We start from the raw sequence: 15,372 nt of genomic DNA, 5'->3' as shown, positions 1-15,372 counted from the left end.
TACCTCTGAACTGGAAATATGTCGTATTCAAACAAATTTCCAGCAGTTGGCAGATTTGGTCAGTTGACAGATTAGTTTTCTCTTTTAGCTTAGTATCCTGCCCCCACCGCTACTAATGTAGGGATACAAGTGTAAAGAGTGGTCACATTAAATGTCTCATCCAAATTGGAATTGGAAATGCTTGACTTTGCTAACAAATTCTGTTGTGTTCTCCATATGGTGCTCGGTGTTACCAACTAGAGGGGCCAGGATGGTAGCAGTAACTAGGAGGAGAGGACCAGCGACTTCAGGTCTTCAGAAAGCCCACACACACTGACCAGTACCTGCTGTTTGATTCACATTTTCCTCAGCAGCACAAACTCTGAGTGATCCGTAACATAGAGTTCAAGTGGTTCCTACAAACACAGAGGAAAAAGTGAAGGGGAAACAACACATGGAGAAAGGCCTCACTGCTTGTGGATATCCAAAGTGGGTCTTCAGTAGATCTAAGAGAGATAAAAAAACAGGTAAGTGAACCTATAAGGGAAGGTGTAACCATTCCTTACACAGCTGGTGTGTCTGAAAAGCTTCAGAGAATGTGAAACAGAGAACCAGAAAGTGTGAAATTCCAGTTTATTTCAAACCTACAAACACTTTAAGACAGAAACTGGTTCACCCAAAGGTCAAAATCCAAAGCTGCAAACAAAGCAATGTGGTCTACTCTATTCAGTGTAGTGAAGACTGCAGTGAACATGTCTTCCAGTCTGATTCCAGTCTGTCTGTATGTTTTGTACTGTCTTCCACCTTTCCTTCTGTGCCTGGAGCTGGGAGGAGACTCTGGCACCACTATACACCCAACAATCAAGCCTCCACTTCTGGAGTATAAAGGGACCAAGGATCTTACACACTCTGCCAGATTGTCAGTGTATCCTCCGAGATCGCGTATATTCCAACAATGTCCAGCCTGCTTTATACCAGACTCTGCTCAAATCTTTTGCATATGTGGATTATTGAGAAGGTGAGTACTTCAGTGGGCTGAGGCAAAGTTTTCTAACACTTCTTTTGACCAAGTGACTTATGATGAGTTTGTGGGAGAATTTAAACTTGTTTTTGACCACCCACAGTGTCAAGCTGACGCCTCTCTCTGCCTGTTGAGTCTCGCTCAGGGTACAAGATTTGTTACAGACTACATCACTGAATTTTGCACACTGGCTGCGTATGTTGATTGGACCGACAGACCGTTGACAAAAACAGCTTTTAGTGCACTAAGTGACAAATTGTAGCATGAACGTGCTTTCTTGGGATGGCCCACCTGACCTTCGGTCAAAAGGGGAACGCGCATCAGTAGGTCTGGGAGTACTGGTGGGCCAACAGATAAGAAGCACAATAGACTTCAGATTGACGCCACTCTGTTTTATAAAACAGTGACACTATCTGGTCTTGCTCTCATTGGTTCAGGTGCTGAGGAGGACTTTTTAGACCAGCAGGTGGCCGAGCAGTCTGGGGTAGGGTTGGAGCTACTAGAAAGACTTACAGCCCTAGCCCTGAATGGGGAACTACTTGCCAAGGTAACACATGTCACAGAACCTGTTTCCATAGTTTTGGCGGGTAATCACCATGAGGAGAAATGATTTTATGTCATGTCTGCTCCCACAACCAAACTTATTCTGGGTCATCTCTGGCTAGTTAAACATAATCCCATTATTGACTGGTATTGGTTCGATCACCTCAGCCTTCAACCCAGCTTCCTACTACCACTCCTTCAATCAGCCTTCACATCCTCTTGTTTGTAGTAAACTCTGTTAAACCTTACACTTAGGCTGTATCTTTGATCCCCCAGACGTTACAACAGAGGGTTACTCCATGAGAGAATGTACCAACACCGTCACAAGAGCTCCTCCTTACCCCAGTCCGCTGCACATCTCCTTTTCAAAGCCACTAACCACTCTTTTGAAGATAGTGAGGTACAGATCTTAGCCAAAGAAAAAATAATAATTTGAGAGGGGAGTTAAAGATGCAGTTTTTGTTAGGAAAGACAATCCTTCCTTGAACAGGAATGGGGGCCTCAGACATCTATCCCCCATCCATAACTCCATCCTCAAACCCAAAGCAAAACAAAGAAAACATTAAGGCCAGTCAGGATGCTAATAGGTGTGAAATCACTCATTAGGGGCTTGAATGACTATGCTAAGTAGGACTCAGGCACAATGCATACTTAGGGTAACACATTAGACCCAGCCTACAAACAGAAACTGTAAACAATAGGAGTTTTGAGTTTTAGTGTAGCTAGCTCCTCCCTTCAGACAGATAGTCACTGTCCACCAGAAATCTGACCAGAACTGAAGAAACAGCTTGAATGAGCAGTGAAACGTCTTTACTCCTACAACATTTTGTCCAGTTAACAGATTTTATTTTTCTTTTGCTATGGATCAGATCTGGACAGTCGAGTCTTACACACCGCAAGTAAAACCAATCAGGAAGACAGAGACACGCCTATGTCACGTAAACTCGCCCGTGTCTGAGAGATGCCCACTTCAGAAATACTCATCTATCTCAGGGATACACCCAGGGAGTGGGACATGCCCATACCATAGATCATCAACGCTGACTAGCATTTTTTGTCCACAGGGAGGCTCAGGCATTCGTGGACAAGTTTGAAGGAGCTTTGGGAAAAGGCAAAGGGCGAAAGTGGTACGCCTACAAAGTCATGATGACCAAGGTAAATAAAAACGCAAAAAACTCTTGTGCTCTGTATTTCACTTAACGGCTGAGAAACCATGTCAGATCATGTACCCAAGCAAGAACTTTTGTATTTATTATATCCTATAGATATATACAAGAAAAGACTTTCTTACACTCCTAAAAAGGAAGTACAACCTCTGACCACTGGTTTTGTGACTTGTATTGACATTTGACTTATTGTGGAATAACCCGTTGAAGTGAATAAAATATTTTGGGAGTTTAGCTGTACTGAGGAAGCACACTCAGGATAATGATCAATTCTAATATCAGTATTGACTGAAAGGTTAAACAATCTTTAATCTTTTGTGACTTTACTCTGATTTTCTTAACTTTCTACCATGCCTGAAGAGGTTTTAGATGTCATCCATGCATGTAGTATTTTAGCGATATCTCTTGGGCCCTATTCAAACCCTCCTTACTGTTAGCTGTAAAATTCTATCCAATGTTCAACCCACAAGTCCATGTAAGACATGTTCCCACACAACAGTTCTCTATAAATATTCAAAACTGTACACAGCAAATTGACAACCCTGATGCAATGAGCAGTAGTTTCATTTTCAAGATGATACATACATTATGTACGTTATTTTTTATTATTTAATAGAAGAAAAGTCAAGGTGTCATCGCAGCCGTTTATTTTTGTCTAGACTGAATATCAATAAGCAAATATAACGTTCGAGGTGATTTTTTTCTCAGTTGTACCTACTTCATAACTTAGAAAATATACCTTGGGAAATGTAATAACAGAGACAGAGGTAACAGTATCATTTTCACATTCATAGTCTATAAACCAGAGAACACTGATTAGTTGTACATAAAGTGGGACATTGCAGTTTAATGATTCAGTATTTGGGCCAGGTTAATTCATGCTTCGCTTACGGCCGATCTCCGTGGAAATGCTGGAAACACAAGGCATTTGTCTGGCGCATTCATTGAGTGCATGGGACAGTCCTTGTTGTGCTGGAAGTTATGTAGCTACTCTTGGACGCACACTTCGAATGGTGCATCTAAGGGCATTTTGGTAAATTGAGATCCTCCTCAGGGTTTTAGAAGGTCTGAACATGTGCTATGCTTCACAGAAATGGATCAAGTTCCAGCGAGACTTTGAGAACTTCCGCACATCCTGTATTCCCTGGGAAAGCCGGATCAAGGAGGTGGAAAGTCAGTAAGCTCCAACTCAGACTCAACTTATGCTGTAACTCTGGATCTGATCAGGAGTCTGTACAAGAATACTTGTACCTGTATTTAGTTACAGCATACCAAGTACCTGCAATAAAGTGTACTTTTTTATCGTATTATGTTTCATGGTCCAATCAGAGCATTCTGTTCTGAATACTTTCACAGTGAGTTCTGTTACATTATAGAGCAAAACACTACGTAGTATAAAAACAAATTTATGTTTGATGATTTATGCATTTATTTCAATTATTCATTTATCACAAAACACACGGATCCATTATACTTTGAGGTTTGCGGTTTGAAACCTAAATTGAGTGATCAAATATATGATATGTATACATAATATATTACTTTGATTTTAGGAATGTAACTGTATTCTGAATGACACCAGACAAAGGAGTAACTCTACCTGAATAAAGTAATATTTGGTACATTCTTAGTTGTTAGTTATTTCCCTTTCTTAGTTACTTCCCAACACTACTTACAGATTTACTATATTTGATCAATATTTGAACTTGATATTCTCTTTTCATTGAGACCAAACACATACATATAGCTGACTCCCTGTTCTCTCCCTCGTGGCTCAGGTCACTTTGGCTCATCCGTGGCGTCTTATTTCATCTTCCTACGCTGGATGTACGGCATGAACCTGGTGCTGTTTGGGTTCACCTTTGGCCTGGTAGTCATCCCAGAGGTCAGAAGTCACTGACTACACCTACACGTCTTGCTGTTGTGCATTCACACGTTTACTCTGACTTGTAGGTTCTGATGGGTCTGCCATACGGATCTATCCCCAGGAAAACCGTTCCCCGAGACGAGCAGGACACGGCTCAGGACTACTCTGTGCTCATGGACTTCAATGTGAGAGCCATAGTGTAGCAAGTAAAACAAAACAAATATACATGCCATATTTACACTTTTTCTCACCACTGTGATCAAGAACCTGCTCTTCATCTTATTATTGGTACAATTGCATTAATTGCATTTTTTCCTTTGACCGTATGGCTATGAGGTGTTCAAATCAAATATTGCTTTCACTGACAGTACTTAAATTGGACACTTTGGCCAAGTTGTTGATGTCATTCTGTGTTTTCATTCTAAAAATAATTATCTAGTTAGCTCCATATTTTTGGTTGCCAGATCCTTCTACTAAATCTAGCTGGAAAATGATGTAGATCTCTCTCTGAGTCTTCACTACCTCAACCCCAGCCAATCATTAATCAGTGCTAGTGCAGACTCTGCAGTTTAGTGAGTGAATTCTGGAGGTTCTAAGCTTTCACATGAGGCATGGCCTGTTCATATACTGAGAGTGAGAAAAACTTGTTGATGTCCTCTATCTGCAGGTTAAGGGACTGGCAACCCAGGTTCAGTTGTGATTGTAGTACCTTTTTAAACCAGTAGGAGCACATGTTACATAATTATCCTCTCTTTAAAGATAACAGAGTGCTTGTCCTATGTTCCAGGGCTACTGTAAGTACTCTGTGCTGTTTTACGGATACTACAACAACCAGAGGACCATCGGGCTGCTCAAGTTCAGACTGCCTCTGTCCTACCTCATGGTAGGCATTGGCACCTTCGGATACAGCCTCATGGTGGTGATCCGAACGTGAGTTCACTCTCTCACCTACAGGTCCTAAACCTTGCCAAGCTGTGATAAAGAAAACAAATGAATGGTTTGTTTGTGAAATGGTCTCCTTTTGGGTTTAGACCCTGGTGGTGAAGAGAAAAGGAAGAAGCTGAGGCAGCTGATGGTTCTGCTGTTGTGGTAGAAAACAGGAAGGTTTTGTCTTAAAGGACAAAATGCAAGAATGAGATAGAGTGCATTTATGACTGTGAATAGGTGAGAGAGAGGGAGAATACAGATCTCAGGATTAATATTTGTTTTATAACTAACCATGGAATTTTTAAAGTTCTAAATCAGACAAATAATTAACTGCTGAACCTCCACTATTATTGCAGCTAAGCTGCATTTTTTTTGTTTTCAAATTTCATGGAACAATCATTGTCATGTTTCTTTTACCTGCTGATATCCCTTTTTTTTTTTTTTTTTTTTTAAGTCTAATTATATTCAACATGAACATGAGTTAAACTGCGGTTTGTGGTATGTTTAGGATGGCTAAGAATGCAGATGTGGGCGGGGGCGATGGGGAGGAGGGAGAGTTCACCTTTGCCTGGAAGATGTTCACCAGCTGGGACTACCTAATCGGAAACTCAGAGACGGCCGACAACAAGTATGCCTCAATCACCACCAGCTTCAAGGTGAGCTGGGCATTGGGCTGTGGGGATCCTGAGGGGAGGGTCAGCCCTGGCTCTTTGGTGCTCTGGGCAAGAGTTCTGATTAGATTTAAGTTAATGTGCTGTACCTGATTTTTACTGTTTTAAAAACCTTAAAAAAAGAACTAGTTAATCAGGGCCTGAGTGCGAATGTGCGAGGAGGGCGATTCCATCCATCACCAGTGCACGATCCCTATTGTAATCGTACAATTCTGAGGAAAATGGCGAAAATCAAGCAGTAAACAATAATGGCCAATGAAGCACGCTTGCACATTTCTGAGCTGGGTGTAATGACATGAAAATTAGTGCTCTATTTTTTTAAGATGGCTCTATAGCACCCACTTCAAATTTCATTTTTAAAAATTCCTAAAAGCTAATCTATTTCTTGTGGACTTGTGAAAGAATTTACAGAGAGGCTCTTCAGAATGGGAAACAATGTGACAAAGTCCAATCATTGTCAAGTTTTATTGTTTTGGCGTAAAAGATGGAAGAAAAAAAAAGATTATTATTATTAGGGCCCGAGCATGAATGTGCAAGGAGGGTGAGTCAGCGACTCATCCGCCTTGCACTAGTGCAAGAACCCTTTGTAATTGTACAATTTTGGGAAAATTAAGCATTAAATAATCATGTATAGAAGTAAGTGGTATCGAAAATTAGACTTCAGTGAGCTCCCTGAGAAATAATATTGAAAAAAGGCTCAGTAGTGCCACCTAAATTATCGATTTACATTGCAAAAATGGGAGCCTGGCCCAGAAAAATGCCATAGTAGACAAAAATGAAATTTGCCGTCAAAAATAGGTCATGTCAGGACATGAAAAAAATTATATTATGGCCCCGCCCTAAACCCTACGGGAAGCCGGCCATATTGGATCAAACCCGGAATTGACAAAATCACTCGCTATAATCTTTTGACATCTCCTCCCAACAGTTTTCATCAGAAACACTTCAAACTTGGCCAAAAGACACAAAACCCATGTGTAATAACAGGATATCAATTACATTTTAAATAAAAAATGTTGGGCATCATCATGGTGATTTTTCAACAAAATGTTGATTTTTGGAGAAATAAAAAAAAAATTCTATCCTTCATGAACATTGTCAGATTTGAAAGGACCCAATGAAGCTCGTGTGCACATTTCTGAGCTCAACATAATGAACTGTAAATTAGGCCTCTATCTTTTAAGTCAGACTTGTGAAAGAATTTACAGAGAGGGCAAGGTCCTCGTTAGGGACTAATTAAAACTGTGTCCAGAGCCTGGAAAATGGCACAAATCAAGTAGTAAACATGACCCGACATGACAGCTACCAATATCAAAAATTAGATCTCAATGAGCTCTCATTGTTACCGAAGACCCTGAAAAAAAATTATGAAAGACAACTCGGTAGCGCCACCTCAAACTTTGATTTTCATGGGGCCAATGTGAGCCTGACATGGACAAAAGTCAACGTAAAAATATGAAACTCACACCAAAAAACAGAACATGTGAGGACATGACAAAAATGATATTATGGCCCCGCCCTTAACCGTACAGGAATTCAGCCATATTGGATCAAACCTGGGAATGACAAAAGTGCTCACCTTTGCATTCAGGACATCTCGTTACACAGTTTTCATCACAAACACTTCAAATTTGGCCAAAACACAATAACTCATGTGCAGTTAAAGATTATCAATTACAGTTTGATTATGATTTGGGGTGTGGTCATGGTAAATTTTCAACGAAATTGCAATATTTGGAAAATTTTAAAATCATAATTCTTTCACAATTTTTTTTGGGAGAAAGTCAATAGAGCAATTATGCAGATTTTCAAGCTGAACGCAATGATATACAAATCAAGGTGCAATATAATAAAATGGCTCTCTAGTGCCCTCTTCAAATTTAATATTTTAAAAATTTGTATAAGACAAGCTATTTGTGGTGGAAAAAATTCACACAGTCCCTATTTCTGATGTGGTACAATGTGAGAAAGTCGCAACTCTAGATTTTATGGTTTGGGAGAAAAATAATGGGTGGGAAAAAAAATTCTAACATTGTTAGGCCCGAACCTGGGACAAAGTCCCAGCCAAGACTAAGTAAAACTGCATCCAGTCCTGGCGAGGGACTAATTAAAACTGCGTCCGAAAATGGCAAAAATGGCAAAAATCAAGTAGTAAACACAACCCGACATTCGGTTGTAATGACTGACGAGGGATCAACAAGACAGTTCTCGGGAAATGGTTTAATAGAGTTTATTGTACAGTTTTTAAATGTGCAAATGTATGTAGATTGATCAGATCGTTGAGAGCGGTCCGGAAGGTGTGAGGTTTGTACCAGTCGTGGAGAGCTGGGTCGGAGACAGAGGAGCTGAGCGGGTCCAGGGAGCGGGATCTGACGAGGAGCAAAAACATCCAATTTAGGAATGAGTGGCAAAATGCAAAAACAAGAGACTAAGCCAAGCAGAGCTGTGGATATGCGGATGATCTGGCGCTGGTCCTGGCTCCCTTTGTCCTCCATAGGTGCAGCTTGATTGGCAATTAGTTGCAGGTGTGCATAGGAGGAGCCCGATTCTCCACCCAGCTCCAGGCTCCACACAGAAGGGAGGGGGAAAACAGCCTCACATTCAGGACATCTCCTCACACGGTTTGTTTCGTAAACACATCAAATTTGGCCAAAACACAAAAGACCCATGAGCAATTAATGATTATCAATTACATTTAGAATATGACTGCGGGTGTGGTAATGGTGAATTTTCAACAAGACTGCAATTTTTGGAATATAAAAGAAAAAAAAATCTCTTTCACACATTTTTTGTTTGTAAATTGAGAGTTTTATGAAGATTTGTCAGCTGAACGCAATGATATGCAAATAAAAAAATTGATAGAAGGCAATCAATTTGTTGCAAAAATTTGTAGAGGCCTTATTTGGGATGGGGCACAATATAATGGAAGAAAACATAATTTCCATTATTATTATTATTAGGCCCAAGCCTGGGACAACGTCCCAGTGAGGGACTCATTAAAACCGCGTCCGGAGCCCTGAAAATGGCAAAAATCAAATAGTAAACACACCCCGACATGCCAGTGAGTGGTATAAAAATTTTGAACTCAATGAGCTCGAAGGTGGTCTTTCACAAAATGGCTCTCTAGTGCCATCTTCAAATTTCATTTTCAAAAATTCATAGAAGACAATCGATTTGTCTTGGACTTGTGAAAAAATTCACAGGGGCCTTATTTGTGATGGGGCACAATGTGTCTTTTATGGTTTAGGAGAAAAATAATGGCTGGAAAATTTGTTTCCATTATTAGGCCCGAGCCTGGGACAATGTCATGGAGCATGGGAAATGGCAAAGATCAAGTAGTAAACAACATGGTAGTCATTGGTATCAAAAATTAGAACTTGACAAGCTCTAATTATCATCAAAGACCCCGAGAAAAAATAACAAAAGACGACTCAGTAGCGCCCCCTCAAACTGGCAGTGATTGGTATCAAAATTGGTATCATTCACAAATTTTTTGTTGGGAAAAAGCCAATACAGCATTTATGCACATTTGTGAGCTGAACGCAATGATATGCAAATCGTGGCACTATTTCACAAAATGTGTCTGTAGCGCCCTCTTCAAATTTCATTTTCAGTGCCCTCTTCAAATGAAATTTTCAAAAAAGACAATTGATTTGTCGTGGACTTGTGAAAAAATGTACATTATATTATATTATAAATATTAAACCCTACAGGAAGTCGGCCATTGTGTGCGGAAACCAATTTTTTTCATTCAAGAAACTTGCAAATTGCTCCAAATGAACTAGACCCATGTGGGATTACAGGCTACTGTGTTTGATTTTTCTAAGTCATAAAATGTGGGTGTGGTCAGCCTGTAATGAAAAAAGATGTTTTTTGAAGTATTAAATGGCATGTAACTCCAACATGCAGTGTCCTATTTCCCGGCATTAATATACATTTTCTACTGTGCAGGCGTGACAATGCCATAAATGGTCCCATTGGAATGAATGGAGTAGTATTACTGAGATGCTGATTTTTGGGTGGAGGGGCGATGTAAGCGGGAACGAAAGGCAGGATCTTCACTGTGGTGTGTACCCCGCGGTTGCAAGGGGTGGCGAGGGCCTTTATCACTGCTTGCAGTTTTAATTCTTTATTATTTTGTGGCTGGATTGAAGCCACTTTTGACCCTCTGAATGTTAGCGAAAAGTCAATTTTATTGCACCCAAAATTCAAGACTGGTGTAAACATTTGTTTTTGACCTGTGTTTATAACATTTTCCTGTGTGTTTTTGTGTGTATATCACGGTGGCTGAGTGGCTCATGTCTCACAGCAGAAGGTTTGGTTGGATCCCCGGGTCGCCCAGGCCTTTCTGTGTGGAGTTTTTCATGTTTCTCCCCGTGTCTGGATGGGTTTCCTCCGGGTACTCCGGTTTCCCCCATCAACCAAAACATGAACGCCCTTCGAGACAACTGTTGTTGTGATTTTGGGCGTTACAAAAATAAAATTAATTGAATTGAAATATTGAAAAATGACTCGGTAGTGCCCCCTAAAACTACAATGCAATTTCTTTTGCAAAGTTTGACATAGACATTTGAAATTTGGCACATACATCCTCCTTAATATACTGATCAAAAGCCAAGGAGAACATACCTCTATCTGCAACTATGTTACCATGGCAACGTAATAAATTAAAGACTTTGTTATAGACTAAATAGATGCTCTACACTAATCCAAGTATGGGCTTAACTTCAAAGTTGGTGAAAAATTTTGTATTTTCTTTTTTTTTTTTATGAATATTTTATTTCAGGAAGAGCACATATTACAGGCACATTTTTTCCAGTACAAGTATTGTATGAAACATTATTGATCAAAACCCCTAAGAAAAGTGCTTGTCAAAACTATACCATGGTCAATTAGTCCCATCCCATTTTAATATATTAAAGGAGTAGAAAGGAAAAAATAAATAAATAAAAAAAAAAAACTAAAAAAAAAACGCACAACAACTATTTACAAGAACTGGGGAGCTTACATGGAAAAATTAAGTGTAGTCAAACATTTATATATGCATTATACCATAAAAATATAAATCTTCACCCAAAATGGAGAAGTCACAAAAAGTCTGTTCTAATTGGAGCGATATACTTAATCCACTTGTTCCAAATACAATAAAATTTGTTCCTTTGAATGTTTATTGTGTACGTTAGCCTTTCTATCTTAAATATTTCATTTACTATATCAATCCAGCCATCCACTGAAGGCGGAGCAGAATTTTGCCATTTTTTAGTGATGTTCTTTTTACTTGCTGCCAGGAGGGCTTGCAACAGCTTTTTATCACTTCTCCGTTCCAAAAGGGCAACCCTACCTAAGTACAAAGTTTCAAAGTGGAATGGCATGTTCACTCCAAAAACTAAGTTTAACCGCACATGGATCTCACTCCAATACAGTTTTAATTTGGAGCAAGCCCAAAATATGTGGTAGTGATTCCCCTCCTCAGAACCACACTGTCTCCAGCATGCCGACTTATTGCTCCCCTGTGCCGGAGTTCTAAAATATCTAATAATGTTCTTCCAGCAGTGTTCTCTCCAGGACAGGGATGCTGTCGATGACCACTGGAATGACCAGATGCTGTCCCAATCCTCCTCAGTCATTTTAATTGTTGCCTCCTTTTCCCATTTCTGTTTCACATATAGCGTATTACACTTGTCAGTCACATAAAGTGCATTGTATACTTTAGAAATCATTTTTTGGGTAGATAGCTCATATGCCATTTCAATATTTTTAAAAAAGCTTCTTCAGATTGTGTAAAATTTGTTATACTGTAATTTGAGTTAAAAGAATGTCTGACTTGTAAGTATCTGTAAAAGTCATTTGCCCGCAGATTGTATCCACTTTGCATTGCCTGAAAGCTGAGAAAAGTGTTTCTCTCTGTGTATGACAAGTAGGTGGTCAAACCCCTGTCTATCCAGGATTTAAAAACACAATCGCTTCTGTTTGGGGGAAACTCTGTGTCATAAGCACACCATCTAAATAGAGTTATCATTTTCTGAATTTGAGTCAAATTTACCATGTTTTGCCAGATCTTCAAAGATAAATTTATCCAGCAGTTGCCAAATTCACCCACCTGTGACCACAGATTTCTATCACCTATAAAGGCCTGCAAAGGGAAGTTTTTTTTAATCATTTTAAACTCCATTTCCTTTCATTTTGCTTTATAATCAGGGAAGGGCCATGCCTCCTTTCTCTCTTCTTAATTGCATTGTACTGTAGCATACCCTAGATTTCTTTCCTTCCCAGATAAAACGTGATATCTGTTTGTCCCACTCCCTAAAATAATTGGCAGGTACTTCCACTGGAATTGTTCTAAATAAGTATAGTAGTTTAGGGAGCACGGCCTTTTTTGATAGAGTTTAGTCTAGAGGTTAAACTTAAAAATGGGATGAGACTCCATCTATATAAATCCTCTTTGATCGCTAATGACAGAGGTTCATAATTTATTTGAAACAGATTTGATAGATCTTTAGTCATTGTGATACCCAAATATTTTATTCCCGTTGCTTCCAAGTTCAAATTATATCCTTCCTGTAGTTTTGCTGAAGCAGTGAAGTTTATGGCCATCACCTGTGTTTTAGCAATATTAAGCTTAGTCATCAGCTCATTAAATGGCTTCTCAGGATCCTCCGTGTAAACTAGTACATCGTCTGCGAACATTGCCACCTTATGTTCGACCCCTGCCATTGTCACCCCTTTTAATTTGGGGACTTTGTCTTATCAATTGTCCAAGACGCTCAATGAATAGAAAAAAATATCAGTGGAGAAATTGGGCAGCCCTGTCTACTTCCCCTTTCCAACTGAAATGAATCTGAGAGATCACCGTTAATCTTTATCTGTGTGGTTGGTTTTGAATATAGAGATTGAGTCACTCTGATAAATTTATCATGAAAAGCAAATTTGCCTATTACTTTATATAAAAAAGCCGCCTTACAGAATCAAAGGCCTTTTCTGCATCTAGCCCCACTATTAATGCTTCAGTGTTTTGCCCTGTTACGTGTTCTATACGTGACCTCCTGATATTGTCCAATGTTTGTCTTTGATGAATAAATCCTGTCCGATCTAGATTAATTATCTCTGGCAGAATATTTTCCAATCAACGTGCCAATATAGAAGTAAATAATTTAAAATCCACATTGAGGACACTTATAGGTCTATAGTTTCCACATTCTTGTTTGTCTTTATTTTCTTTTGGGATCAGTGAAATAATGGCTTCACTCCAGGGGGGAGGTATTTCACCCGTTTATAACACTCAGTTAAATGTTCACAACAACAGTGGTGCCAGACTCGCTTTCAGACATTTATACCACTCTCCTGTGAACCCGTCAGAGCCTGGGGATTTACCAGATTTTAACTTTGTTATGGCAAAGTTTATTTCTTTAATTGTGATTGGCTTCACTAACATCTCATTTTGTGAATCTTGGATTTTAGGCAGCTCATTCAAAAACCTATCAATACTTTTGTCATTAACTGCTGGTGGTTGAGTATATAACTCTTGATAGAATTTCCCAAAACGTTCTTAAATTTTCTCCCTCAAATCTATCACCTGACCAGTAATAGGATTTTTTATCTTATAAATTGTATTCTTCCTTTGTTGTTTTCGTAGTTTATAGGCCAAAATTTTTGCCGATCTTGCTCCAACCTCATAGTGTTTCTGTTTCAAAGACATGCGCTTTTTTTGCACTTCTAAATTATAAATCTCATCTATGTGTTTTTGTACCATCTTTATTTCAGCTCTCAACTGGACATTGATGTTTTGGCTGTCCCTGTTTTGCATCTGTTTCAATTTTGCCTGTAGATCTGTCAGACGTTGACCCCTAGTTTTTTTCATGAACGCTGTTAGGGAGATAAGTTTTCCTTTTAAAACTGCTTTTAATGTATCCCATAAAACTGTGGGCTTAATTATACCATCATCATTAAATTCCAGATATTCTTTAATATCTTTTTTAAGTTTCTCTCTGTTGTGGAGTCATTGAGAATATTTGAATTAAGTTTCCACGAGGTTTTCTTTGTATCTTTTTTTAAATCTAGCAGCAGGATTATTGGGCTATGGTCTGATATGTCGATCATTGATATTTGAGAATCCTTTATCTTAAGTCTATCAGAACTAAAGACAAAGTAATAATCAGTCCTCGAGTATACAGAGTGTGGGCTAGAAAAATGTGTATAATCCCTGGTTGTTGGGTGCATATTTCTCCATCTATAACACCCTGCTCCTCCATCAAGGTTCTAACTTTTTTGTTAGTGGGTTGCTCTGGGTGCCAGTTCTCGATGAGTCCAGGTTTGGGTCCAGCCTGGTATTAAAATCGCCACCACAAATCACCAATCCATGGGACGTGGCCATCAACTCAAAGATGCTTTTATAGAAGAGCCAATCACTCCCTGGTGGAGCGTACACATTTATCAAGGTTACATCAATGCCCTCTAATCTACCAGTAATCTTAATGAATCGTCCTCCCTCATCTATAATCTCGGACCCATGTTCATATGTCAGTCCACTCGATATTAATGTGGCAACTCCTCTTTTATGAGCCTGTTTATATGATGAGGCGAATACATGTTTAAATCCTTGTCTCTGAAGCTTTGCGTGCTCTAGCCCAGACATATGTGTTTCCTGGAGAAAAGCTATTTGGGCCTTTTCTTTTTTAAGTTTAGAAAGAATTTTAGATCGCTTAATTGGATTTAATACTCCATTCACGTTAAAAGAAATGCATTTCAGTACATCACTATGCATATTTTCTTAGTCTAGTAAAGTAAACAGCTCCAATCAGAACTATTGTGTAGCTACCCCTTTTAACGAAACAACAAACACGAACATAAAAACTACAACTAAACCTTGTAGTAGTTAAAACAAACTGTGAACATTCATACCCACTTCCAAGGATGAGGTCCCAACTCTATTGGACCTCGGCTCCAGGGGATATCCTCTTTGGCCTGCTTGGCGTCGAGGGCCCTCTAAAACAGTCCTTTTACTATTGTCCCCGACATTAAATATTTCACGTCCTGCATCCAAGTTCTTAAGTCCTTCTCAAAATATATCCACTCCATACCTGTCCATTATAGCTCCATCAATTGCTGGTACTTTCAGATACTTCCCGCCTGAACACCTGTAGCTTTTCTTTAAAACCCCGTTCACGTCGTCCTGGTGCTGGAATCCAACTGTACCGCTGT

The 15,372-nt window shown here is 39.3% G+C and overlaps 1 protein-coding gene across 1 annotated transcript in view; it reads left to right on the top strand.

Moving 5' to 3' along the window:
* LOC117391365 (transmembrane channel-like protein 2-A) overlaps positions 1-15,372 on the top strand; it is a 58,821-nt gene that overhangs the window by 4,307 nt on the left and 39,142 nt on the right. Inside the window, exons 5-10 of the mRNA XM_033989153.2 lie at positions 2,608-2,698; positions 3,801-3,882; positions 4,488-4,594; positions 4,663-4,761; positions 5,364-5,506; positions 6,012-6,159. Coding sequence (XP_033845044.1) covers positions 2,608-2,698; positions 3,801-3,882; positions 4,488-4,594; positions 4,663-4,761; positions 5,364-5,506; positions 6,012-6,159 — 670 coding nt within the window. The remainder of the gene's footprint in view (positions 1-2,607; positions 2,699-3,800; positions 3,883-4,487; positions 4,595-4,662; positions 4,762-5,363; positions 5,507-6,011; positions 6,160-15,372) is intronic.

This window comes from Periophthalmus magnuspinnatus, chromosome 23 (genome assembly GCF_009829125.3).
Source record: "Periophthalmus magnuspinnatus isolate fPerMag1 chromosome 23, fPerMag1.2.pri, whole genome shotgun sequence".
Lineage (NCBI taxonomy): Eukaryota > Metazoa > Chordata > Actinopteri > Gobiiformes > Gobiidae > Periophthalmus > Periophthalmus magnuspinnatus.
This window is presented reverse-complemented; position numbering and strand designations above follow the sequence as displayed.